Here is a 26,640-nt window from a genome sequence, read left to right as displayed (position 1 = left end):
TGGTAAGCTTCACTGTAGTAGATTTTGGGATTCATTAATTGTAGGGGACCCCCTGAACAAGCCCAGCTGAATTTCAGGTCTAAAATTAAACCTGAAAGTGATTTTGCATTTTGTGGTTAAAGACCTTATGTGAGTATTTGTGCAACTCCTCTGTCTTGAAAAGTAAAACATGGTCATTCTGATCTTTTTTTTCAAACACTTCAAACAACTGCTAGAAGTCCAGAACAAATAAAATTGCCCCACTGAAAAATATGAGAAAGGGTGATGGCATAGGTTGGATGTGTATCTTCTCTTTCTAGAGATCTTTGTTTGCTTCCCAGTGGGAACTGAACAGTGGAGAGATTTTACTTCAGTAACTCCTCAAATGTGTGTCTACATTTTTAAGCTACCATTTTGCTCCTGTTGCTAGGTTTCATTGATGAGGAGCCCATTTGAGGTTTAGGCTTAGGCTTAGATTTGAAGTACATTGATAGGCATGTGTTAGAGGGCTAGATTATCAGGATAGAAAAATATTAAGCTGGGGAGGGTTCATGGGACTGGAATAGGCTTTTGTTATGGAACAGAAATAAGGGACTAAGCACTGAAAAAGCTGCGTTCTGTTCTTTTCTGTAGAACCTTGCTGTGGTCATTCATGTCACTGTCACACACTGATGAACAGCAAAATCACAAAACTCTTAAAGCCTTTCAGCAATTCACAGAATAAGAAACCACATCTTCTGTAGCATGGGTACTGAAAGCCCATGGGCATGAAAAGCAGTGTTGTACTTCCAACTCTGTATTGAATCTGAGGCTAATTTTCCATGAAATTCATGGCTGTGCACAGAGACAAATGCAGTTTTCCTTGAGTCATTCTGTGCCTTTTGGCCCAGTGAATAGATAGAGCTTTAATCTAAACTGAAAGCTCCTAACACAAGAGGACTTGTACTGCATGTTTGTGACTCTCCCGGGCACTAGGGCAAGCACACCAGAATTCCAGTAGAAACTTTGAAAACACTAGAACTTCCTCTAGATGGTTAGAAAGGGTTAGATCTTTACCTCAAAGGAAATTAAACACAAGCTGTTTGTGCTGGGGGTGGCAGGAGTCTGGCACTAGCATAGCATGAGCTGAAAAATCGTGTGTGGTTTTCAAAGCAAGAAACATGCACGGGCTCTATTACTCTGCCTGCTGTGCTGCTGGTGTGGGGTGTAGCCTTAGTAATGAGAAATATTCTGGAAGGGCCCTCCAGCAATCAGGGGCCCACTGCGTACCCCTCAGTGATTCCCTGGTCAGCACTGAGGACAAATTTCTGTAGCAGAACACATTGTCAGCAGCACCAAGGACCACTGAAGCAACTTCATGGAGATGGTGCTTGTGAACTGCTCTGTAAACTTACATCATTTTAAGTGTCCCAAATAATCACCCAACTCTCACATAATTGCTAAAATACCTTTCAGCTAGGAGCAGATCTGGTTTGCCAACAATGGAGAGCAAGCGCCTGATTACCTTTGTCCGACATTCTGCTTTTAAAACTTGAAAGCTTGGAATTCAGGCATCTGTAGGCTGCTCTTTGAGCATCTCTGCTGTCCTGAGACAATGGCCTTGTTTTGAAAGGTAAACTGAGTCCGTCTTTCACTAATGTTGAAATTGATAGTATCAGCTTAATATGCTACAAGAGCCCTGTCCAGTTGTAAGCTAACATGGCTTCAAACACAGCAAGCTAACTCCATAGGGTTAACATGATTCGAAGACGTGTATTGTTTTAGCTATCCCACTGGGAAAACTTTCCCCAGTTCTCCCCATAGTCATAGCATAGACAATGGTATCTTTTATTTACAGAACATGTGTGTCATCTGGCAGTGGAGATGCAGGCTGCAATTCCAACATGTCTGAAGTACAGATTGCAAAGCAAGGAGTCACACCATGTTATGTGTATTTTTGTTCCATTGCGTAGTTACTCATTTCCTCAGTTGCCCTGGAAGTCCATAAGTAACTCAATCTTTTTGAGAGCTGCAGGGACATATTTCATCCAAGCTCTATGTTAAATAGTGCAGACACAGAAATTAACGGTTGCTGTACTCAAAGCCAAAACTAATTTATAGACTTTGGAAATTATTTCCTGCCTGCTGGATTTATAAGCAAAAGCCAGTGTTGCTGGGAGAAGCAGCCAAGGCCAGTCTGTCTCGATTCAGATTAGAAAGTATTTGGTGTGTAAAAAACAAGTTACATAGTGTTGTGTGGGCCTCAGGCAGCCTCTAGATTATGAAATCGTACTCTTCAGGATCTCAGATTTGGTGACGGCAGAGCTTGGATCAGGGGGCGACATTCAGACTGTGTTTGGGGCAGACGCAGTGCCAAGATTAGAGCTCGGCAATAGGCAGGTTCTTGAAAGATCTTTTCCACTATGAGCTGATGGAAGCGTCATCCGTTCAACCCCCCCAGTCATGGGAGAGTCCCATTGTCTTGGGTCTGCTCTAAAAAGAAAGCCAGACCTTCTACAAATGATACCCAGGCTGGAGCTTATATTTGAAAGGGTGAGTTCAGCTGTGATGTTTTGGATCTTAATCTCCACACCCTCCTAAAATTCAGGAGCATCCAAATGTTTGATGTTTGAAGAGGATTTTATGTGTTTTTGCAGAACACCAGACACAGTCCAGCATGCAGAGTTTGTTGGAGAAGGCAACAGAGTAGGGACAGACTTTGGCATCTTTATTTCCTCCCCTATTCTCCTATGTTGCAGTCGCCCCAGGTATGCTTGGGGTACATGAGTGGGAGGTCCCCAGGACCTTTCACTCCAAGAGCTGGTGCATGAGATGTTTGCAGCTCTAACCCAATAGGCACTGGAATGTGGATAGTGATTTGAATTTTCCTTTATCATCCAGGTGTCTAGTCTTTTTAATCTTGAGTTTCTCTAAACTAGTAGCAACAAGAGGAATTTCTGAAAAACCTTCCCAATAGGATCAAAGGGAATTTGAATACTACTGGCTTCTGCAGTGTAATCATGCTGTGGCATTTTATGGGATGGCCCTTCTTACAAAGGAAAGAGACGTCTCCATCCCCACCAGTCTGCTTGATCAGATRTGTGATCTATTTGAAGCACTGAATGGTGCCAGAAAGAGTGAGGGAGACCCACAGCTTTAAGTGCTTTTCTTCTCCAGTGCGCATGGTTTGTAGAAGGAGCTTGGACTCCAAACCTCTCAGGAGTTTCCTCTTCTGCTAGTAATTGAGTAATTTCCTCTGTGCTCTCCCCCCTCCGGAAGGGATTTCTGAACCTGTTTATCTTGGCTGCCGCTCTGGCTTCCACCAGTGAAAGTTCCATTTCCTGAATACCAAGGTCACCCAGAAGAAAACCCAGCAGCACCAACAGCAGCAGCTCCCATTTCAGAACAGGTGTGGGGAGGGAACTCCCTCTTGCCCTAAAGATTTCACTGAGCAATAATTTCCACATCAAGTATATTTCCTATCCCAGCCTTTTGCTTCCAGAACTGGCTGAGCTTGTTTTCAACCCAGAGAATTTCAAGATGTTCAGGTTTTCTCATCCTGCCTGATTGATTGCTTGATTTCATCATCAGCCTGGTTCAGGTCATGTGTTTAAAGCAAGCACACCAGCTAGCTGCACCATGTGGAAGAAGCAGATGCTCCCATGTGAAAGTATTTTCAGCATGTGAGAAAGAAACTGAGATTTGTTATCAATGAAATGAATCCCTGAAGCCAGAGGAATATATTTACATGTGATTGCTGCCTGCTTTCAGTCATGAGCACCACAGTGATGCTGTGGAATCAGTGCCTTGTTTAGAGAACAGACCTAAAAGCTCCGTACTGCATAGATGAGACTTCACTACTCCATCAGCAGTCGACCTCTATGCTGTGAGCAATCTCTATAGGGGAAGGGCCAATATTTCAAAGATGATCTCTCTGCAGGTAAAGTGAATGCCACCATGTTCAGGTCAGTGTTCAGGTATTTTTGGAATTGTGCTTACAAATTTGCATATTTGAAGGGACAGGCAATTCATGTGCAAATGTTCTAAGAGTAAATTAGCCCACAACAATTGAAAATTAGCCTTGTGCAATCTCTTTAGCTAGTTCAGCCGTTGTATAGTCCCAGCAGCACTAGGAACAGTAGCTCCCATTTCAGAGTAGGTGTGGAGAGGGAAAGCCTCCAAAGATGTTTCTGAACAGGTAATTTCCATGTCAAGAATATTTCCTAACCCAGCCTTGTGCTCTCACAGTTGGCCTGAGCCAGTTTTGTCAAAATAGTGATTAGCTTATTTAGTCTGCTCACTACGGTCTCTTATCTCAGTCTTCTGATTTGTTCTCTCATGCCCTCCATAACAAGAGAAATGTATGTTTTGGCTTGCCTGGGGTTTTTAGCCTGGTTTCCTAAGGAAACAAGAATAATGCAATTGTATTTATTTGTGTGTGCACATGCAGGTCCCAAAAGACTTTAGAGCCCATTGGCTAATTTCAAACCACATTTGAAAGCAGGATTAGTAGTCTTAAAGATGTTACATTTCTACAGGGTACATGAAGAGACAGACCCTCTCTCTGTCTCCATTGAGTAAACAGGTTTAGTGCCAAGTCCTGCCCTTAATAGACTCTCACTGTTATTCACCTGCGTAAGAATTTACTCTGCCAGTAGTGAGTGGGATAAGTTGTCATCTTAGGAGGGTGCTACTCTAGGTAGGAGTGACTTCAGAGCATGGTTTTCCTTCTCTCTAAACTACACAGTGATATGCTGCTTCCCTGAGCTGTACAGAATTTAATATTGTCTTTCCTAGGCTACACTTGGATCAGGTGAGCTACTCTAACAGTTGAAATCCCTAGGGAGGGCTCAGCACCATGCCAGACTGTGCAGTCCCTGCAGAGAGCCGCCCAGGTGATGCTGGTGTACAGCAAAAACAGCCAAAGCAGATGTAATTTTTCTCCTTATAAAGGAGATGATCAGGAAACGTTTCTTCGTACTTGCTCAAAACCAAATTGGGTCCCACTACTTCCTGCCAGCAGTGAATAACCCTGCTGCTTGGTGGCAGCATTATTAAGGCCGCTGGGCAAAGTGGAAAGTCTAACTGTGGACTTGTACTGGGTGGATGGATYTATAAACAGGCTTGTCTGGAGTTTGTGGTTTCTGAGTATTTCTTATCACTGTCCTTGTGTGTGTTTCCTCTCCCTCTTTACACAGTAACTCCTGTGTTTGACAGGGCCTCTCCTGTTGGAGGGTGGAGTAGCAAGTTGCAGGACGGGCAGGGTGGCTTTTGATCTTCCCTTGATCTTTAACCCAGTACTTCAGGCCCTACTTATAAAATAGATTTTGAGAAGGGAACTGTGGTGAATAAGCAAGGCAGGAGCATTTCCTCCCTGAAGAGAACAAGCTGGCAAGGAAGCAGGCATTGATTGAAAGGCAGGAGGTTATGATTTCTTCCCAGTCGTAGAGAAAGGAGCTGTGAAGAGCACAGCTGCCTGGCCTCTCTCAAAGCACAAACCTAACTTTAAATTGCTCAAGGACTGTCACTTGCCCTGCCTGGAGAGCCTACCCACACATGTACCCTGGGTGCTCCAGGCTTTGTGCTGCCAGTCTGTCTGCTAGGTTGGAAGCAGGAGCCTTTCAGTACCCCCTTCACATGGTGCCCAGAGTGAGCCCTTCCCTACTACCCCTAGGGGAGATGCTTCGTCCCTAATGCATTGGTGGCATGTCTGAGGGCAGGGAGACAAGGGTGTTCTGTGCTTTTGAAGGTGACTTGGTAATGCCGCATTCACACATTACTTCTGCACTGGGAAGTTCCCTTTTCTTCCTGCAAAGAAACAATAAACAGGACAATCTTCTTGTTCAGCTAAAAGCCTGAGTTGGTTGTACAAAAGGTGCAGTCAGCTGATTCTTTAAAAAGGCTTGTTCTCAGATCAGATTATTTTATCACTGTCTGATCCTGACGTGAAGCCTCATTACAAGCAGGACAGTAATACATGATTGCGTTGTTCTTGCTAGAGCAACTATGTCCTCACTCACAATACAACACGCTATAGTCTCACCCTGGAATCCACAGACATTGTAGTATGTTGTTAGATCCAGGGGAGAGTTCACAGAGCTGGACCACTTGGGCCAGGAACAACCAGTTTGCAACAGATCACTCTGAAAATAACCATTTGGGCAGATAATTAGTAAGAAGTGCATCCTGCCTCTGAGAATGTGGTTCTTCTTGTCTTTCTGCTGTTTAAGCTCTTAGATTGTGTAGTCATTTAGATCCAGTGTCTTCACCTACTTGTTTAGTTGTATTTCTGTAGTGTGAATTCACACACAAGGCCTCACTGTGCAAGGCAAACACAACTCTTCAGAGGCAATGGGCTGGGACAGTGCCATATTATATGTCAAAGATAGTTATTGCACAGTCTCTTTCCTTCTCCTAACTGATTATTATTCTGTGGTTTTACTTTGCAGGTGGTAACCTTTGATGCGGGAGGAGTGAGTGGTCATGCAAACCACACCTCTCTTTACACTGCTTTAAGGTACAGTGTTCTGCATGCTTTTTTGGATGCCTCACTGTAGGGTTATAGAGTGAATGTGGTGCTTGTGCGTAAGCAGCAAATTTTAATAGCTAGAGCCAARAACAGTATTAACTTCACTGATATACATGAATGYCAGCCTGTGGAACATGATATTGTTCAGAGGAATTCTCACAGCTCTGTAAATGACCTACAGCATCCTTTTCTATTCCACCTGCTGCTGCTCTGCCAGTCCACCTTTCACTTGGTCCTCTTCAGCTCTTCCCATCCTTGATCCCAGTGCACCAGCACCTTCTGATTCCTACCACTGGGGTGGGAATACACTTCCACTAAAATATGCCACAGGGCACAAGATCACTTTGCACTGCTGGTCTGAGGAGAACTTGCARATAGCTAGTGCCTGAGCAGGTGGTGGTTAGGTTGTGGAGCATTCTGCACCATTGTTCCAGAGGATGTTGCCATCCTGTCTGAGTGTCTGACTTTACCTCTCCGGTCCAAGGAAGTTGCTCTTTCACTAGAGCTGTCCCCACTTACCACTCTTCCTGAGTCATTTCCTTCCTCCACCACTTTAGTCTTTAAATTCTGAGAGCCTCTGTCTCTGTGCTATGATGTATGAAGGATGCTAGACAAAAATCCCTTGTATTAAAATCACCCAAATTTTGCCTGGCAAGGCAGCTAGTGTATTTTATTTTAATCCTTTGCTCATTCAGACCTGGTTGTGTCCTAGAGAGATCTCCCCCAGAGATGACCCTGCTTTTCCCTGGCATGAGAAGAACTCTTTGCAAGTATATTTTGTATTTTTAGCATCCATTTGTTTTCTGAACCACCTGCACAGTTCAAATAACTCTCTGGCTCTCCTTACTAACATCATAGTGATTTGCCTTTCTTGCTTGACTGAAGAAAGCTGCAGTGCTGCAGAACCCAGTGCTGTGAGCTACCGAGCTCCACTGGGAAGATGCTGAGAGTCCTTGATCCTATCTGATGGCTGAAGTTCAGTGTTAGAGGGGTTCATGGCTTTTCCCAGCAACTTCTGAAACATCCTAACAGAAAGAAAGGAGGTGGAGTTAAAGCAAACAATGCATTTGTTTGGGCTAAGCAGGGAGATGTTTTCCAGCACAATATTATTTGAGGAGCCAGTCCAGTGAGCGAGGGATAGAGGCTGATGACCGATGCTCACTCCAGTGGCAGAGAGGGAATAAAGAGCTCTCAGCTGCCTGGACCTCAGTGTTTGCTCAGTCAATTGCCATTGGGCAGCAAACAGGAGCGGAGGGCAGATTGTTAGGGGTCCCCCTACAAGCTGAGAGGCTACAGGGGAAACAAGCTAGCAGCTGAATCATGTATGAGAGAATTAAGGAGAGCTCTGGATTTGGATCCCAGCTCTACCGTTGTCAGACTTTGGGGCTGTACAGAAATCACTTTCTCACCTTTGTGCTTTAGTTTTCTTGTGTGTGCGGTGGGGATATTAACCCTTTTCTCAACTCAGAGTATGTTACTAGAAAGAATTTATTATCTGTAAGCCCTTTGACCTCAGATSTTTGCATTAGTCCTTAGCCTACAGCAGAACATTGTCCTGGGCTAATGAGATACATGTTGATATGGACCCCAGAGTATCAACAGCTCTCATTAACTAAGGGCTGGCTTGGGTCTTGTCTCTTTTCCAGTCCTGAATCAGCAGAAATAAGCATGATGGCCCAGTCATCTGCATGTGGCAGGAGTAGTACTGTGGCCACTGAAAGGTTAAACTTATTTTTAGTGGTTTGCTTGCTCTCATTATTTTTCACTTTGTGTCATAGAGGAACTAGAGCGTGACCATATCACTCCTGGTCTTCAGTGCCCTGATGAGTTCTCACATATTGGCCAGTGCAGGCAGCGCTGGGAGCATATGCTGAGGCTTCTCACACACTTCCCTGGCAGCAGGGCTTTGCAAAGCAGCAGCCGCTGCCCCTGGCCCCCAGGGCCCCAGGACTGCATGACAAATAAACTCTCCCCTCCTGTGCAGTGTATTTATTAACAGTCTTTAAACAAGGTCTTGCAGGGTCCTGCCTCCACTGTGGCTGTAGGTAGAAAGAGTGAAACAGAGGGCTGGTGCAGTGATCCTTATCGCTTTTGGATGCTCCCTGTCTATGGGAGATCTGCCTTGTACCCACTAAATAAGAGGCTGCTTACTGCAAAGGCAGGGGGAGAAAAGACTGTGTGACACAGTGCTTGCTTCAGGAGCCACAAATTTCTGAACAGCATCAAGGAACAAAACAGTTCAGGAAATGGACGTTGCTGACCAGATGCTCGGCATTATCTGCTAAGGACATAAATACCCTTTGGGCTCTGGAACAGAGGTTATGTTCAAAGGAGCAGGAACTACTCAGAAGAAATATGCCCTTCCCCTTGCAGCAACCTCCCACCCTCCTGACAGCTTTGTAGGGAGTCCAGCTGCTGCTATGTGTCTACGCTTCAGATCAGGGAGGAACTGTGAAATGCCATGATTTGAGAGTGGATTTTGTTCTTCTGCAAGGAAAAAATAAGAAAAAAACAGGATGAGAGAGGAACGCAAATTGGTATTTGATTTCAGTCTCCCCTGGGAGTATTTTATTTCTGGTTTCCAGACTGAAAAAAAAAAAAAAAACCCACACAATAAAGCCCCACTAGAGCAAAGAAGGGAGAATTGGAAGTGATCCTCTGTAGTTCTGTTCTGTCCCCATCACCTTGATTTGGAAAAGCAGTTCTCTCTTATCCCCCAAAACAGGAGCTTTCCCTGCAGCCAAGAGAGCCTGGATCCTATAAACACATCCACAAGGAAGGGCAGGTCTCGAGTGATGTCAAGGTCACTTTACTCCCTTCTCAGCATTTGGCCAGTCACTAGGCACTACAGTAATAAGCATGGTAAATACTACGTGACCGGAATATTTGAGAATGTCTCTTTCCTGCACTTGGAAATGGCAGGATTTGGACTGATCTCACGTGTACTATCAAGGTGATGCAGTTTCACATGAGTCATTGTGCATTTCCATTTAATACAAACCCTCTTGCCCAGTAGCCTAGCAAATGGGAGGCTGTTGGTTTTGTTGTTTGTTTGCTTGGTCCGAGAGTAATGGCCTGTGTAAGGGGGAGGAAGGACTGCCCCACCTTTTTCTCCAGTGAGCAATGAAATCCCTCTCATCCCAGCTAGAACTGAAAAGAATAGTCCCTGTCTGCTTAGGGCAGAGCAAACTGAGTGGAAAATAGGAGCTGCTATATTTAACCACTGTGCATTATGTTGTTATAGCAACTGCATCCATAAAACTTATATCAATGATGCCATATAAAAAGCTACATCAAAGAATCATTAGCTGAGCCTGTTCTTGTCAGTTCCATTTGGAAAAACACCTCTCAGTCCTGCAGGATGTTTCTGAATGGCCATCAGCGTGGTGGTGGATTGTAAATGAGACTGTGCAGAGGTGATATTTGGGAACTTAGGGCTTTATCATTCCTGAGTTGATTATGGTGCAGCTTGAGTGCCACTGATGCCTTGTTGTGTCATGGCCTGACTGTTGAATGCCCCATTTATGAATGCCGTGGGACATAGCATGGTGTGTTTTAAGTAGTATTTAGGGCATGTGTGAGGGAGAAAGAGCATTTCCAATCAAAACAATGAACAGTGCATTGTCCAGCTAAATCTACAGGCTTAGTGGGTATGGTTCTCCTCAAAAGCCATCAACTGCATGACCTCCCTACAAATGTGCAGTTCCGCTTTTATTGAATTTCCAAGGCCAACTCTTAAATGATGTGGAGAGCAGGAAGCAAGCTGTTTCTTGGGTGATTAGCCTGATGATAGCAAATGGTACCCCAATACACCATTTTTATTGGCTGCCTTCTTACAATGCTGGGGGCTGGAATGGGACTCTGATCTCTTACTAGGTTTAAGCAGCTGTAGCCCATGCATTTCAAATGAGTGGCATCTCATTTACACTCTGAAAGCAGAGTACAGTCTTTTCTTTCCCATGCCTTTTTCCAGAAAATCCTTTTTCCAAACTGATTATTATTTGCTCCACCTTAGAAAAGAATTTCCTGTGGCATTAATGTGTGTGTTTGGGGCTGTTTAGCCCCTGCTAGACTTCTAGGTTCACTGCAAAATAAAGAAGACCTTTGACAAAGGAATGGGTTCTAGTACCTTAAGTTTCAGTCTGTCCTTTCACAGTCCAACTCAATTCTGGCATTTTGTTTTAATGGTCTTAAATGTCCCAAGTGATGAGGGAACTTATGAGTGGCATCTGTGATTGCACCCAGACTATCTCTATAAGGTCAAGGCAAAATTGTCTTCCTCTCTTTGTTTTTCACCCTCTGAGACTCTGCCCCTTCCCCTTGGAGGACTCTGCCCATGCCTGGCATACATTGTTTTTGTATCTGACTGGGCATCTCCTCATCAATTTTGTCTAATTCTTTCAGCCCCTGCTCCCTCCTTCCTTAATTTGACCAGGTTCATTCATCCCAGTGCCCTTCCATGATGCTGTTGAGAGCCATTAAGGTAAAGTTGAGCACAGGGCACCAGAACTGTTGGTACTCAGCCAGGATTCCCTCCTAAGAAGTGTTTTTTCCAAAGAAACAGTATCAAGGAATGTCCTTCCCATTCTCACTGAACTGCGAGCTGTTTGACTGGAGCAGTGAAACTGCACGTTCCTCTCCCAGACAATGCAGGGACAAAAGCACAGAGCAGCTCTGTCAGCTAGAAGATCTCTGAATCACCAGCTTTGTTTCTGACTGGCAGAACTATCTTTTGCCACTGCAATATGTGTGAGTACACTGTGCTTGAATAGTGTTTTAAACTGCATGTTGCTACATGGTGTAGCTCAGGGTGCATGGAAATGCAGCCAGAAAGTCCGGTTAGGGAGGGAGGAGGCATTCCAGATAGTAAACATTCAACATCTGGCAAGTATCTCTCTCTAATGTCTCTGTAATTCCTGGGAGACTGGCTGTTCTTCCTCTTCCACATCTGTTTCATCAGATTAATTGGGCAGATTGGAGGTTAGGATCCTAAATGGAGCCCCAATGCATCTTTAAGACTTCCATTCTCTGCCATGCTCTTGACAATTGCATTTCCCCAGTGCTCTGCAGCAGCCAGCACAGTCAGTTCAGTGAAGCGTTTTGCCTTTGACACAGGAGACTGTTTGGAGAGTGAAGTCACTGATTTCAGTGAACAATTTCTCACTGAACAGAACATCACCAAAACTGTAATCCACCCACCAGGGCGTCAGTCCTGGTTCATCCCTAGAAGAGTTCTGTGTTTCCCAAAACTGAGGTCTCAGCTCCATCTTGACTTGCTCCTTCTTGCCATCAAGGGGAGATACCAGTTATCAGCACCTTTTAGGAGCCAGCCCACTTGCTCTGCTGACAGCTTTCCTTGAGGTTCCCTGAATAAAGACAGGGAATTCAGGATCAATTTGCAGGATTGGGGTTGTTGGGCCATTTCAATTTGTTCTGCTGGGCAGATGCAGCTGATAGCTACAGACTGCAACGGCTTTCAGAGTCCTTGAGGGAGGAGCCGGCACTGAGTCCTTGCTGTGGACAGATAGCGAGTGCCTTTGGAGGACTCTCAGCCTTTTGGAGTTCTTTCTTGCAGAGGGTCTCACTCTCCTTCGAATGTGGATCTGAAGCCTGCCACCAGGATGCTACAGGGGTGCAGTAAGGGGTGCCCTGTAATCAGCTGGGCTTGGGCACTTGGTGGGTGGGTGGGTGGGAACAAGCCCCCTCAGATCTCTTAAAAAAAAAAAAGGTTTTATAAAAAGTCTCTCCAGAAGAAAACACATGGAAAGAGCTCCTGAAAAAGAGCCTGTTTGTGTTTGAATTGTCAGGATTTCATGCCAGACTCTTTCATTTCACCCAAACCACAGCAAGTCCAATCTCTAAAACAACATTCCCAAAATGGCAACAGCAGAGAGCTGCAACCTCTCCCCTACTTGGAGGTGTCCCATGGAGACAGCTCCAGCAGGGTGGAGATGGGAGTGAGAAGATTGATTTGGGAGAGGATTGGCTAGTTTTATGAATGTGTGCAGGAGGTAGAGATTTGTTTTTCTTTTTTTTTCTCTCTCTGCAAGTGCAGTTCATTACCATCTCTAGCCTGAGAAATACAAATGAGCAAAGCTGCAAGTTCCTCTGCAGCCTTGCAGCAGGGTGGAGGCCATTCCTGTAGCTCTGCACTGAACCTTGCTGAGCCCTGAAGCATTTGGCTCAGGACAAAAATGATAGGGAGAGAATCAGAGTTTGTGTGTGCCCATTCTTCCAGACCAAAGTGTCAAGGCTGCCTGGCAGCAGCCTTGAGGACCTTTCAATTTTTGTTTCCCTGAACTTTTGTAAACACAAGATCTTTAATTTGCTGCTGGATCAAGCTTTCCTTCTCTGTTGCAGGTGCACTCTGTTCCTACTGACATTTTTCCATACGGACTGGATCTCTCCTTGCTTCTGTTCCTAGTGGCCAGGGATGGTTGTTATTATTAGTTCACTCTTGGAGGAGCACTACCTTGTCTTGTCTCGAGCATTTCTTCACAACCTTTAATTTGCTGTCAGTTAGTGTTCTGAAAGTCCTCCCTATGGCAGAGCAGCACATCCAGAACAGAGACTAGTGCCTTGGATAGTTAGCTAAATTTCACAAGCACTCATTGCTTTATCTCTCCAAGCTTGTTCCAAGAAGTTCCCACCCCTCTAGCTTTACCAAGTGCTGAATCACCTCTTTGGGTGGCCAGATTCTAGTTGAGGGGGAAGAAGCCTCTGGCAGGAGAGTAGAGCAGACAATAATGGAGTTATTTAAATCTTTTTTTCCTCCTCCTCAAAAAAAAATGCTGGTAATGTTTACAAGGCAACATGAAAAAACTGAGTGTGAACAGCAGGACTTGAACTGTGAGGTAGAAGGTGGCGAAGTCAGTACTACAGGCTGTTTCTTAGTCGGAAATGCTATTACTTGCAGATCTTGGGCTCTGGAGAAGAGGAGACCATTGGCAGGAGAATCTATTTGAGGCATATGTCTTCTGATTGCTGTTTGAGTTCTGCCATGACCTGCATTTCTGGCTTGACTTTTGCTTTGAATTGCTTTGGGTATTCATTTACTCCATGCTTCCTATTTTGTCTACGCCTGTGTAGCTAATCCTTTTCCTTGAACTTAACCAATAGTCAGAGATAATCCTAGTCTGAAAGTGACTGGAGAAACATAACAATTCACATATAATGTATGTTTTGTCCTGGTTGATTTACACATGAACTGTCACATTGTCCTTTGTTAAATACACCACTATAAGATGATAACAATCTCTTTAAATATTACACAGTGTTAAATAACACAGGGTTAAATAACTTTTTTTTTTAATTTCCTCTCTCCTTTTGGCAATTGTTCCATTGTTTGGATTTTTTTTCTCATGAAAGAGCAAGCCTGGGTGTGGGACAGCTCTGAGTGCCATCTGCTGGAGACATGCTTCTCTCCTATCCCTGTGATGGGCCAAATTTGGAGAAGATGCAAATAGTGATGTGAGCATAAGTGCTCTGAAGCCGTGAACCACAGGCTAGAGGAGGAAAAGCAAAAAAAGAGAGTTAAAAAGAAATTGAAACTAACATCTTCATGTGCCTTCACCAGGTCAGGATCATTTGCTCACACTTCCTGACGGAAGTACCATCATTGCTTACATTTCCTGCACTGGTCCCCTCATCTTGTTTCCAAGATGCATATTTTTGCTGCAGAGACTTTCCAGGACAAAGTCATAGAAAGATCAAACTCCTAGTGAGCAAAACGTCAGAGCAACTCCTACAATGTGCCAGTGTGGGTTAGAAAGAAGGAAGCTGGTCCCCAAGCAGGAACTGTTGCTCAGCAGGTGTCCATGGTCAGCAGATACAGGACTTTAAAGAGCAAATGCTCTCAGAGTTGAATAGCCTTTGGCAGCCTCAAGCAGTTTCCCTTACTTCAACACAGGAGTTTGGGAGCCAGTTGGATTTAATGGAGGTAATTTGTGCTGTGTCCCAGCAGCCAGGATGAGGAAAGTAATGGTGGAATCATGTGGGGAGAGAAGCTTGCCACTGCCCGATGTGTGCATCCAGTGTCTGCTCCTGAACCTTCTTTTAAGATCAGCCACTGTAAATGTGTGTGTGTGTATTAAGAGAAAAGGGTTGATATAGTGCATGGAGTTTATACGTGTAAAATCAGTATTTGAGTAACTTCATTGAATGCTTACCCCCGTGTCTCTCCTCATTCGCAGCTACCTGCATTCAGAGCGGAAGTTACCTGAAGGTATGTCACAAATTCCCACAAAGTATCCATGACCCTGCAGGCATTAGGCAATGTTTACATTCATGTTCTGTCCAGGGTTGCATCTGCCTAATTCACATCTATTTGCAATGCAAACGAGACCCAGAGCTGAACTCTTTGTTGCTCCTTTTTCTCCCTCCAGTTCTTCCCCAGCTCAGGCTCCCCTATAGTTGCTTTGCTGGCCAGTCTGGGGAGCTGGTGCCTTTCCTGTCCTTTGGGGTTATTCTGTCTCAGTGGTGTGACTCAGACTCTGCTGTTGGCCTCTTGCTGTTTGAACATAAGTGCTATTTTCCAAGTCTCTCACCTCAGTTCTAAGGTTTTTTGTCACGTCTTACTTCATAAATAAAGTATTAAGCCTTGGTTTTATGGTGACAGGGGCCTCAGAAAACACTTATCAGCTCTGTCAAAAAAGGTTGCATTTATGTTCAAATATCATCCCTACTGCTTTATCCAAGCTAAGCTTCCACCAGAATGTAGTCAGTATGGAAAAGATATCTGAAATCTGCACTGGCACAATGAACTATTGGACTCTTTTACTTTTAAACTACAAGGTGTCTCTGAGAAGCTCTCTGGCCAAGTAGGGAACAGAAGCAAGCAAAGTACAGAAGTAGGATGCTCCTGATCACCTCTTGTAGCTGCTGTCCTTTCTCCGTCCTCCTCAGTCCCAGTGCAGATCTGCAGCCCTTATCTCTAGCAAACAGTGTATGGCTCAGGGAAGAATTTGTGGAGCTAGTTTAAGCACAAAGCTGCGAGCGGTTTGGCCAGAGCATAGAAAGATGGCTCAACACCCAGTCACCCTCCTGCTCCCTCAGCAGTTATCCAGACTTTGTTTCTGCAACACTAATTCCCAAATCATTGTGGGATTTGGATGTGTCACAGCAAGTCAGTTTTAATTCCCTGATAGTAGCAGGTTGCAGACCAAGATCTGGTGGAGAAAACATGAGCCAAGATGGCAGAATCCCCTTCAACTTGCTTTTGGCTCTAGTCTCTTCAATTCCCCACCCTGTGAAACAAGAATATTAATGCCAGCCTCTCTCCCAGGACCTTCTTTTTGTGCAGCTTTGGGATTCAGCAAACAGCTGTGTGTATGCTGCTTGCAGTACAGAAAAAGAACGAGGAAATGCAGTGGTAGATGTCACTGTTAAGATGTCAGTCATTATCTAGACTGAACCCCCTTCATGTGCTGTTCATGCTGGTTTGTTAGATATACTGATCCTGGGTAGGCCAAATGGGCTGTGCCTCGAATTGGTTCAGGTTTGAAACAGACCAATGTATAGGCAACATTTCCATTTCTGTAGCAGCATCAAGAGATTCCTGAAGCTATGTGAAAGCTTYGCTGTTCTGATTACATCACATCTGACATGACCTACAAACGCCAAAGGAACGGGGAGCTCCCATGCTGCTGCTTACACTAAGCCTTTCCAAATATAGTTCCAGTCTCATTGAAATTCCCGGTATTTATAATTTGATCTGGCAGGCGTGCAGGGCTGTGCATCAGAGGGGCTTAATGAAACAAGAGTGATGCTGGGATTGAGGCTGTCTGGAGAGAGCTGAAAGGCATGTTCAGGCCACGGAAATGTCCTGCTCTCCTGTTGGTAAGAGGGAACTATTTGCAGCTGAACCTGTGTAAGCTCATGTGATAAGGGAATCCAGAGAAAATCTCTCTGCAAATGCAAAAGCCAGCTAAGCCTTGCATTGCCTCAGTGATATGCAAATGAGCACCCTAAATATCCTGCTTTGCTTTCTAATGCCTTTAGCCAGCATAAACACAACAGGCTTTTTATAATCTGTAATCAAGTTCTCCAGACCAGGCACAAGCACGTAGGCTTGTTTCAAGAAGCTGAGACAGCTGCTGGATATGCATCCACCCCTACTACTGGCCCCATCCAGCTATAACCAGCTCTCTTCCAGAAGAATCGGTGTGCTAACGTCTGTTGGGAGCCTTTAGCACACATAGATCTGCTAATAATCTCCTCATTCTAGGCATACTTGCTGCATAAGTGTTTTAGAAGTAGAAAGCCAAGCCAAATAGACTGCAGGCTTCATGCACTTCTATTCTAGGCCTAATCCACTAGCTATATTGATCTTGCCCTTTCTGCCAACCTAGAGAGATCGTATTACACTGTTAATCCCATCCTGCCCAGGTCACAGTCACAACAGGTTCTGAAAATCTTCACCTGCTGGTGTCACAGGAGTAGAGTCATCAATGGCAGCACTTCTCTTGCCCTGGTTGGCAGGGAGCAGTTCATTTTTCTGAACCCTTTTCCATCTCTCACTGGACTGTACATTCCTTCCCTGCTTCATTTCATCTCACATTCCCATGCAGGGCAGCTTTTGCTGTCAGCATGTGGAGATCCCTGTCATATCACTAACACAGAAGACTCTAACAGTGCCCTTCATTTTGTGAGGCTTGAATGTCCATTGCCCAGCCTGACCTGGCTGATGGGGCCCAGGAGGTTAGACTGATCAATACTGAATTCACTTGCAGTCATTTTGGGTCCCTGTTGCTGGGCTTTGGGGAACAAAGCGGGGTAGTTGCTGCATGAATTAATATGTCCTAAGAAAAAAGATGAGGGAAGACATAGTGCATTTTGTTAACAGAGCAACCCAGGCGTCAAAGCTCGGTGGTAGGTAACCCTACACCAGGCCTCACTTCCCAGCCTTGCAAGTAGGAATCCACATGGCACTGCCAGAGTCCATTAARAGCCATCCAGGAAAGGAAGGACCCATTGCACCATATTTGCTCTAGCCTTGTCCTCTCCCGTGAGGGCTGAAGTGCAAACAGGTGGCACCGTGCTCAGTAGAAGTGCTGAGCACCAGAGGAAGGGCTTCCATGTCAGTGGCTTTTCTCTGCTGTGCCCCAGTGCAGCACCATACAAACCCCTTTCTCTGAAACCACCCAGCAAGCTCTGCTGAGCTGCCCAGAGGATCTCTGCAGTGAAGGGGAGAAGAGAGCTCCCTCTCCACAGCCCTGCTCATGGAACACCATGGGTTCAGCCTTTTCCTAGGTCTACATGCAGTAGTGTGTGTGCACACAGTCTGCAGACTTTGCTGGTGTGATGAAGAGGGTTGACRTATCCTGGAGACCTGTGCAAAAGAGCACAAGTTCAATTCTTGGAAACAAGAAATGGCTTTAGTGGGAGTAGAAGAACTGTCAGGGCATTTCTGTGTGCAGCGGCAGCCCGCTTGTCACTGTAGAGCACCCTTTGCAATAGCAAGCTGAAAACCTGTAGCAGCTAAACAGCGACAGCTCTGTGTCTGTCACGCGTCAGGCGGAGCACGAGTGAGGTGGGGGCTGAGCCTTGCAGCCAGGATGCGGCACAGGCCATGCTGAGCACACAGCTGCCTGAGCTCTGGCACGTCCGAGGTCCTTGCCACAGGGAGCTTGGCACCACCATCAGTCCTGCCAGATGGCATCGCCYGGCTGCTGCTCTGCAGGGACAGGCACAACGACCTTGCAAAGGGGTGGGCAGCTGATGCTGCAGTAGGAAGGAAGTAGGGACATGGCACAGCACTGATATGGTTAAAAAACAGGAGGACCTTCAAGGCAGAGGTGCCAAAAGTGATCCTAACCTGGGCAGCATGGGCAAGTGCTGCCTGCAGGGAACCGGGCTGTGATTCCCTGCGCCCAGCACAGCTGGGGCACACTGCCATCTCCCGGCAGCTCCTGGCAGGGCTCATGAATTTCAGAAGGGCTTTTCCTCTTACCAAGCACAAACTAATGTCAGTGTTTTTTCTGAATGGAAGTGCCTTGTGATGTTCCTTCACACCTCTAACCCTGCCCATTGGTGCCCACAGCAGAAGATAACTCCTTCCAATGCCTGTTCTGCTTTGTCCAGCCTGCTGGGGAGTGATGTCCTAGGATCAATCCAGAAAGACAACTAGAAGGGAAAGCATGGTCCTGGAGCCATCTGTGATACTGAGAGAAAGAGTTGCTTTTGGGAGTGGAAAAGGATAGTGAAAATTGAGACAAATCCTGCATCCTTCTTTTAGTGGAGAGGTAGGAAAGAAAGGAACTGATATATTTGGAGATGTGCTGGAGGGAGTCACTCAGGGCTGCCATGTCCTGCCATAGCTGGCTGTGGCTGGAAAAGCAAGACTGGTCTTTGCAGGGAGATGAGTTAGTGATACTGGGAAGAGGCAGGGGACACAAATCACTCATAGGGGGACTCATGGAGGATTGTCCTGTGTATAGCATCTGTTCCTGGGTTAATTGTGTCACAGGCCCCTGGCTGGGGAAGGAATGGTGATGGTGATCTTTGACTACCATGCTCTACCTTGGAGACCTTTGGAGGCTTCTTCCTTTGCGTTTCCAGGAAATTCATTCACCATAAAAGCAACAAGTTTTGCTTTTCTATCTCAGACTTGGTAGAGGCTAGATTGAAGAATCTTTATAAACCTGTCTACCTAATGCCCAAGGTAGAGAAGTTAGCAGCAGGTTGACTCTTTGCATCCTGGTGGGAAGAGATTTTTGAGCAATGGCAGATCGGCGTAGACCTCAGTGTCTCTCTCACACAAACACACCTTGCATAGTTACTCTTTTAGGAAGAGATTTTTGCTTCTTCCCCTGTTCTGGAGAATCTTTTTCCTTGGGAGGACACAAGTCCTGCTTATATTTTAGAGCCAAGAGGTATTTCAGCACCACCAATTCACTTTGTGGTCAGGATGTAACAGCTTAAGCAGTATTAGACATGTGAGCGCAGGGCTGACACACTAAAATGGTCCGGTGGCAGCCTGTGCAACAATTCAGCATTGTTCTTTGTCTCCTCGGTATAATTTCACTGTTTAAGGGCACACTGAAGAAAATCTAATCACAAATCTGACCACCTCTGTGACTTTGGCCTCTTCTGTTGAACTTTAAAACAATTCCTGAAGTGTGCAGCATAATCACAGCAGCATCTGAGTACTAACAAATCCCAAAGCAGCTGCCTTTAGAGCTACATGCTCTTAATGGGACCATCAGGAACTCTGATCTCATCAGTGAGGACAATTTAGCTATGGTAAAAAAAAAAAGCAATTAACTTTTGAGTTCAAAGGGCTCTTTAAAACAGAAAACAAATGCACATCAGTAGAATCTTTATATGTATTCCCTTCATCTGTTTCATTGCAAGCATCTAAGTAATGAATTCTGGAACTCTGTTAAAGTGTAACTGCCTGGATGAGTTAATATTTGATATAGCCACTCCTGAATCTTGTAAATATTTTTTTCTTTAGCTACACATTGGAGCAGAAAAGGGAAATCTCATTATTGTAGATGAACCAGGGACTGCTATTTTAAATTTCCATTATATGATACAGTGCCAGCATTCAGAGAGCCCTCCTGTGCTTTTCCCTTTGTGCCTATTGAATATGTAGGAATCATTTAAATTATAGGCCAAAGAAACCTCTGTTATTCAGAACTAGCGTTGCCTTCCACAGACCACATACAGAGCAGAAACCAGTACAAGTGATCACAAACGTGCACGGAGCACAAAGATCCTGGGGAAGCATGACTAGAAGCTGCTCCCCTTTTGCATGAAAAGGATCTCCATGGGCAGCAATACAGGCAAGCCTGCAAAGACCTGCTGAGCCCAGAGAGATGTGCACCTTACAAGAACATAATTGTTTTGAAATCTTCATCCTCTTTCTCTGTCTAGGATGCCACGTGCTCACGCTTGAATCAGTAAATCTCTTCCGGAAGTACATCTCCATCCTGGATGTGCCCGTTTCCTGCTTCCTGTCCAGAGATGCACTCTTCATACTCACAGAGGAGGAGGCTGAACAAGCCAGGGTGAGGTGCATGGTACCTGCCAAACCTGTCTGAATAGCTCATCATCATTGTAAAGGCTTTAGTCAGAAGTGTCACATTCACAGAGAACATTACAAATAATTGTACACGTGGATTATAAATGTCATACATGGACAATCTTCAGTAATTTATGAAACATCAATGGACAGGTTGCTCCATGTGCTGTGTGGACAGCATGGCAGGGCTGAGTAGATTTGCAGCTCAGAGATCTGAGGTAGTCAGAGTGCACTGACAGAGTTTTACACTGTGTCCAGGATGTAAGATATATTTCAGAAGAGACTGGATCCAGCAGACAATATTCTGGATGTGAGACTGGCCTATCTCAGACTGATATGACTACATGTTAGGAACAGTGCCCTTGGATCATAGCTCTAACTAAAGATGGAGAGAGCTTGTGAACTCATGATCCAAAGCTCTTAAGAAGTTCCCTTCTCTACTGTGCATTTTTTTGATTATTTTACTGCATGACATCTCACACATTTAGTCCACAGTTCCCTATATCAAAATCTGATTAGATCCCCTTCCATAGCATGTAAATCTTTGCCCAGCAAACAGTCCTGCTAATCCACAAATGACATGCGCAGAACTTCCCTGCTTTTGAGGCTACTAAAAGAAAGTGTTACGTATGGAAACTGTTCTGATAAAGGTACCATTATTCCTTTGTGCTTTTTGTTCCTGGAATTTGACCTTTTTAAGCTGGTGCACTATAAATAGATTCAGACAAGTTTCAACTGGCAGTGTATGATCGGAAACAGCATGCAACGTGTTCTCAGATGCACACCTATCTGATTTCTGCTTCCTCAGCATGTGAACACCCAGGCATGAGATCACATAGCGGGAGGAGTTATGTGACAAGGAAAGTGTCACAGCACCCATCTGCAGCTGGAAATGTCCCGTCTAGCAGGACCCATGTGAACACTAGGCAGCACAGCACCAGCCACGTAAGGGCCATATAGGCCTCTCCCTGCCCTGTGACCCCACAAAATAGGCAGCCTTTCACCCCTGACTACTCTTTCCCTGCTTGCTGAAAACAGGCTGTCCTATAAATTGGTAGTGAACCTTACAGGAGGCCTAGGAAGCTGTGCTTAACATTAGGTTTGGAAGGTTCTTGTAAAGCTTTCTTAACTATTTTTCCTTCTAGAGAGCCATGCGGTGTCATCACAGCCAGCTCCTCTGGTTTCGCCACCTCTACATGCTATTCTCACGTTACATGGTGATCAATTCACTCCGCCTTCTGTAAAAAGACAACACTCGCACACCTTCAGGTGTGAGAGAATGAGATGAAAAAAGACTGTGCCAGACCAAGCACTGAAGAAAACTCACCTATTATGCACACAAGAGGCCGGGATTCTCTGTGTGTAGCGTTCTTTCAGGCTGCAAACAATAGGCTGTATGAACTTCTGTCTGAATATCTTGTTGCCTGATATTTTGAGAGATGAACAGGGTTTAACAGCTATTCAATTTTCTCCCTGTAGAAGCTTAACTTGGATAAGAAATTTGGATTAACCTAATTAGGAGTTAAATGGTATTCTGCATTATATAATATATGGCACAAACTATTGTTCCCCAGGAAGAAATAGCTGTGAAGACTGCTTGACAAGTCCTGCCTCTTACTTGGTGCTTTTGTAAAAAACAAATATCAGGAGTGACTTTTTCAAGATCATGCCGTTTCCACAGATAAAACCAGGACCACAGGACCTGCATTAGTCAGTCAGGTCTTTTAAAAGTCGAATCTTTTGAATAAAACATCAGAAATGATGTGAATTTTTCTAATTGCACTGATCTTTGCTGGTCCCACTGCTTCTTTCAGCCACATTATGTTGCAGGCTTGACTTTCCCAGAGTGTCCCTCATGAAACACTAGCATTTCTTCTTGCTTCAGAACATGGGGTTTGAGAACAACTCACAGGAGTCTCAACAGGATGTAAGAACAAGGCACAAGAGAGCCAAACTGTAACTAAGTCTTTAACTGAATAGACATGCAGAGATAAAAATTGCAAGAGATGTTTCAAAAGCTGTTCTTTTTATCTAAAAGACAAGTGCAGGGGTTAAAGATCCTCTCCCTCTTTGTTTAAAGGTAAGTGGAGGAGACACCAGCTTTCAATGGTTTAATTTCTTAGTCTGTACAGAGATTTTACTAGTGATTCTGGTTTTCATAGGGTCATACTGAAGCAAAGTCAGCGGTATTCAACATTTCTGTAGTGCTTGCACTCATTAATAAGGTGTGCTCACATCTGCAGGAGACACCTTTCCTGCGTCTACACAGGTAGTCACTGCATGGTCAAGATCAGATCCCAAATTCCCAGCTCCTGGTCTCTTGCTGTGAGTACACCATCCTCCCAAACACAGCAAAGTTCCTGGTTGTACTAGAAGTACCTGCCCATTGTTATAAAAGTCTGACAGGGTTGAATTCTGTTCCCTGGCCATGACTCAGTGCCTAAGATTAAGCTTACTCAGCCTTCAGACTATGAGTAAGTCCAGGCTTAAGCAGAACAGTGCTTAAGCACATGCATAACTTCAGTGGCTGCTTTCTTGCACACAGCTAAGCACCTGTGTAAATGCTTTGCTGAAACTGAGCCTGCTAAGCTCTTGCAAATCTCCTTTAACTCTAAATCCATGGTAACTTCATTGAAGTCAATGGAGAAAGACCAGTGTGAGTATTATGTCCTAAGCAAGAGATTATCTTGTATAGGACAATTTTATAAGCCAGACTTGAAACACAGTTGGGAAATGTCCATACAAGCCAAGCATACAAGCCAGATTAGATATTTTTTTTTCACCTTTGCTCTGCGTACTGTGATTTAAACTTTATCACAGTTAAGAGCAAAGTACCAAAACACCATCCCTGGGGTGGCTTATGGAATAGAGGTAGTTTGAAAACAAAGTCACAAATGGACAGTACAGGCAGCATACAAAGATTTATTTAAGAAACAGAAAGCAGATAGTGACAGCAACAAAGAGACTGATTTTGCCAACCCTCACCACAGAAAGCCCAAACTGCAGTTCCATGGCGATGCTCCATGTTCAGCTGCTGGGAAGGAATGTCAGGGTTTTGACATGTCTTTGATGGTCTTATGTTCCTTCACTGCCTTCTCCCACTCCTTGCCATTGATATCCTCTATGACAATGCTGTGCACAGTGCCATCATCCAGGCAATGGGGAGCTATTCCTGAGGAAAGAGAGTAGATAGAAACCTGCTCTTCATAGCTAAAGATTGGGAGATGTCTGCACCACTCTGGACTGGGCATCTCAGGGGATGGTAAATGCTGTTARTCCAGCTAATGCTATAGGCTGAGGTGCATAGATGAGAAACCTGTCATGGGCAGAAGCCCACAAGTCATAGGTAAGAGTTTTTCTTATGGAGGAGTTGCAGGTTCAGGCTGCAGTTCTAGACGTTCAGCACTTTAGGAGCAAACTCTAAAGACGCACACTTCTGGCATGTTAGCAGCCAATGGAGTCCTTATCCAAAGTTTGCTTGGTAGTCAGTTTTGGTTACCACAATTTGCCAAGTTTCCTCTTTCTACCTACCGTAACCATCTGGATTAGAGCGGGGAGTATAAAAGCTCTGTACACCACAGGTTTTGCAGAACGTGTGCTGAGCACGATGTGTGTTGAAGGTGTATGTTGTCAGATTTTCAGCACCCTAAGCAGAAATGAAAAGCAGTGTAAGTTTTCTACGTAAATGGATTTATTTGTTGCTTTCTATGGGCTAAGAAATGTAAAATTAAAAATACCACTTCCTGTTTCTTTACTTGAGATACAGAGTTCTGCAGTCGTGCTCCTTTTCTGAACGTCTGCGCTCTGTACATGCATGTGGCCATCCCAGTCAAGCCTCAGAACTGCTAAAGCTTTAATTTCAGCTCATTGAATGATAGGCACTAACACACCCACACCAAATGGCATAAAATTCAACCATTTCTCCCCAACCAGCCACAAGCAAGGCTAAGATAGAAGACTGGGTGCCACTTGCATTTTTCAGGGTAACACTGGATCACATGGATTAGGTAATTCCTTTCTGCTCATGTTCCCCGTGCTCTTACTGCATTCTTACTCTACCTTCAGCAGCTTGAAACGCGAAGCTGGGACGATGAAATGTCTGTTCTGTTTCTTTGTGCAAATGCTGCAACTGTAAAAGAGAAAGAAGAAGACTTTTCTAGAAGCAGTGGACAAATTGTAGTGCAACAATCAGATCTACCAAGGACTTCTTGACAACAGAAATTCCACTGACAGATAAAATGGCTCCTGGCTAATATCACAGAGGTAAGTGGCAAGAGCAGATGCACAATATCTGTAGTGTGTTTGGTTAAGCACGCCCACGGAACAGACTGACCCTACCCACGTACACAGATAAGGCATTCACCTACACCAAACATTATATGCTGTTTTTTCTTCACATACACAACTTTCAGCAGACCTATCAAAGACAAACCGTAGCCCTGAGAAATCCATTTAATCTTTCAGACCAAAGCTTGCCAACTTTGCCAACATTAATTACTTTGCAAACAAGAAAATAAAAATCAGCCATTACATATGAGATAGAAGCAAACCAGTTATAGGCAAGGGGATGATTGTTGAAATCAAACACTGTTGCAGTTGGAAGCACATGTGGTCAGAGATTTAGCATTCACTTGGGAAGATCAAATTAAAAAAGGATTGATGTGCTTTGAGCACACTGCTGAGCACCTGTAGTCATTAGATCTCTCTTTCTCACTTTCTGCATGAGCATGGATGTGAAACCTGAAGTCCTTCCCAGAGAACCAGCACCTGAAATCACCAGCACTGATCCCATACTGGATGTGGACATGATTAGGGACATACCCTATGGAAACAGGTCAGAGGATGTTCTGCCATTGTATTATGTTCTCTTAGCTCTAAGGCACTGGAAAGACATACGAGCTTTATTTGTATATTAGAGTAGGCAACCAAAAAATACTCACTTGCAGTTAAAAACATGCAGATCTGGTGATGCCCAAACCTCAAAGCGGACAGCTCCACAGTGGCAGCCTCCTGTGTGTTTGACCAAACCTCTGTATTCACTGGAGAGGGGAAGAACAAAAAAAGATAGAGGTTTTGTGATCATACATTTCTTGTTGGCCAAGAAAACTTTAAGGCTATACAGTACATTACTCAATTTTGCCATGAGCATTTGCAATACACCAGAAAATGTATCCACTCTAATAACATAGCCAGACTGTGATAGAGAATTCTTTTGTCCTCCTCAGCAACTGCATTTCTGGTTTAATTAAAACCGTGGGAAGAGAAGAAGAGCTACAATTCAGGTAGTGTACATTGCAACTGCAATACAAAACATAGGCCCCCGCTGCCACAGTTCAGGTCAAAATGCTGACCCAGGCTACAGCATTTTCAGTAAACAATACATAGAAATGAGTGGTATTATCACAAAACAACACTCTTGGATCTGGGAACTGAATTTTCCCACAACTCTGCTAGGTTGGCTCCAGCATTATTAATATTCCTGCATTTTAAAAGCTGGGAACAGCAGAGTCTATAAAATATTTGAGGTACATTTAATTTTGCATTTTAAATTTTGCAGAGGAACTTCATGACTCAAGGAATCTCTGAGCCTGGGCTTCTCCCTCTGCCCTAGGACTCCTCCATAGGAACTTAGCAGAAGCAGCACGCCAGGTTAAATGCAAACGGCAAAGGAAAATCCTTTTCCTTTCATATTTTCCCTCCCAGGGCCAATTACGGATTACAGTGCAGCGGTGATGTGCTGTGCGCTGGAAAGAGCACAAGACACGGGCAGAGGTTCAGAAGCGCAGCCTGGCAAATCCCGCACTGAGCCACCAGCAGGGGCATTTTTCAGGGGAGAACCCTAAAACACAGGAAGCTTCAGCGTGACCCCCCACTTTTCCCATTGGAGGGGTGAACCCCCCCCCCCTTTCCCCGCAGCTCTGCAGAAGCCCGCGTGCACCGGTGGTGCCCGGAGGAAGGCGCGCTAAGGGGCAGGAGCCGCGGGCGCTGCCCGGCGCGTACTCACTAGGCGTCCAGCAGCAGCCGCGCCGCCTCCTCGCAGCTCAGCCGGTGCCGCTCCTGGAAGGCGGCCCAGCGCTCGCCCTGCGCCCCCAGCTCCCAGGGGCCGCGGCCGGGGGGCAGCGCCCGC

General features: G+C 45.0%; 2 protein-coding genes across 4 annotated transcripts in view; one reads left to right on the top strand and one right to left on the bottom strand.

Annotated features, from left to right (window-relative positions):
* Positions 1 to 22,281, top strand: part of PIGL (phosphatidylinositol glycan anchor biosynthesis class L) — a 63,451-nt gene extending 41,170 nt beyond the window's left edge. The window contains exons 4-8 of one of the 3 annotated variants that reach the window (XR_003251814.1): positions 6,408 to 6,475; positions 14,680 to 14,711; positions 20,366 to 20,499; positions 21,322 to 21,458; positions 21,659 to 21,749. Coding sequence is in view for 1 of the 3 variants with exons in the window: in XM_026055159.1 (XP_025910944.1) it covers positions 6,408 to 6,475; positions 14,680 to 14,711; positions 20,366 to 20,499; positions 21,659 to 21,757 (333 nt within the window). In the remaining 2 variants the exon portion in view is untranslated. Of the gene's footprint in view, positions 1 to 6,407; positions 6,476 to 14,679; positions 14,712 to 20,365; positions 21,459 to 21,658 lie in introns of all 3 variants that reach the window. The other 2 variants (XR_003251813.1, XM_026055159.1) reach the window with 2 other exon arrangements.
* A 1,129-nt stretch (positions 22,282 to 23,410) lies between these two features.
* On the bottom strand, positions 23,411 to 26,636 carry CENPV (centromere protein V; the record flags this gene model as incomplete). The annotated part of the gene is made up of 5 exons (XM_026055305.1): positions 23,411 to 23,685; positions 24,045 to 24,159; positions 24,573 to 24,642; positions 25,454 to 25,552; positions 26,518 to 26,636. Coding segments are annotated over 5 exons (528 nt in total), but the record flags the coding sequence as incomplete, so codon positions are not given.
* Positions 26,637 to 26,640: the final 4 nt, after the last annotated feature.

This window comes from Apteryx rowi, unplaced genomic scaffold (genome assembly GCF_003343035.1).
Source record: "Apteryx rowi isolate R43461 unplaced genomic scaffold, aptRow1 scaffold_99, whole genome shotgun sequence".
Lineage (NCBI taxonomy): Eukaryota > Metazoa > Chordata > Aves > Apterygiformes > Apterygidae > Apteryx > Apteryx rowi.
The sequence above is the reverse complement of the archived record's forward strand: the minus strand, read 5'-3'. Positions and strand labels throughout refer to the sequence as shown.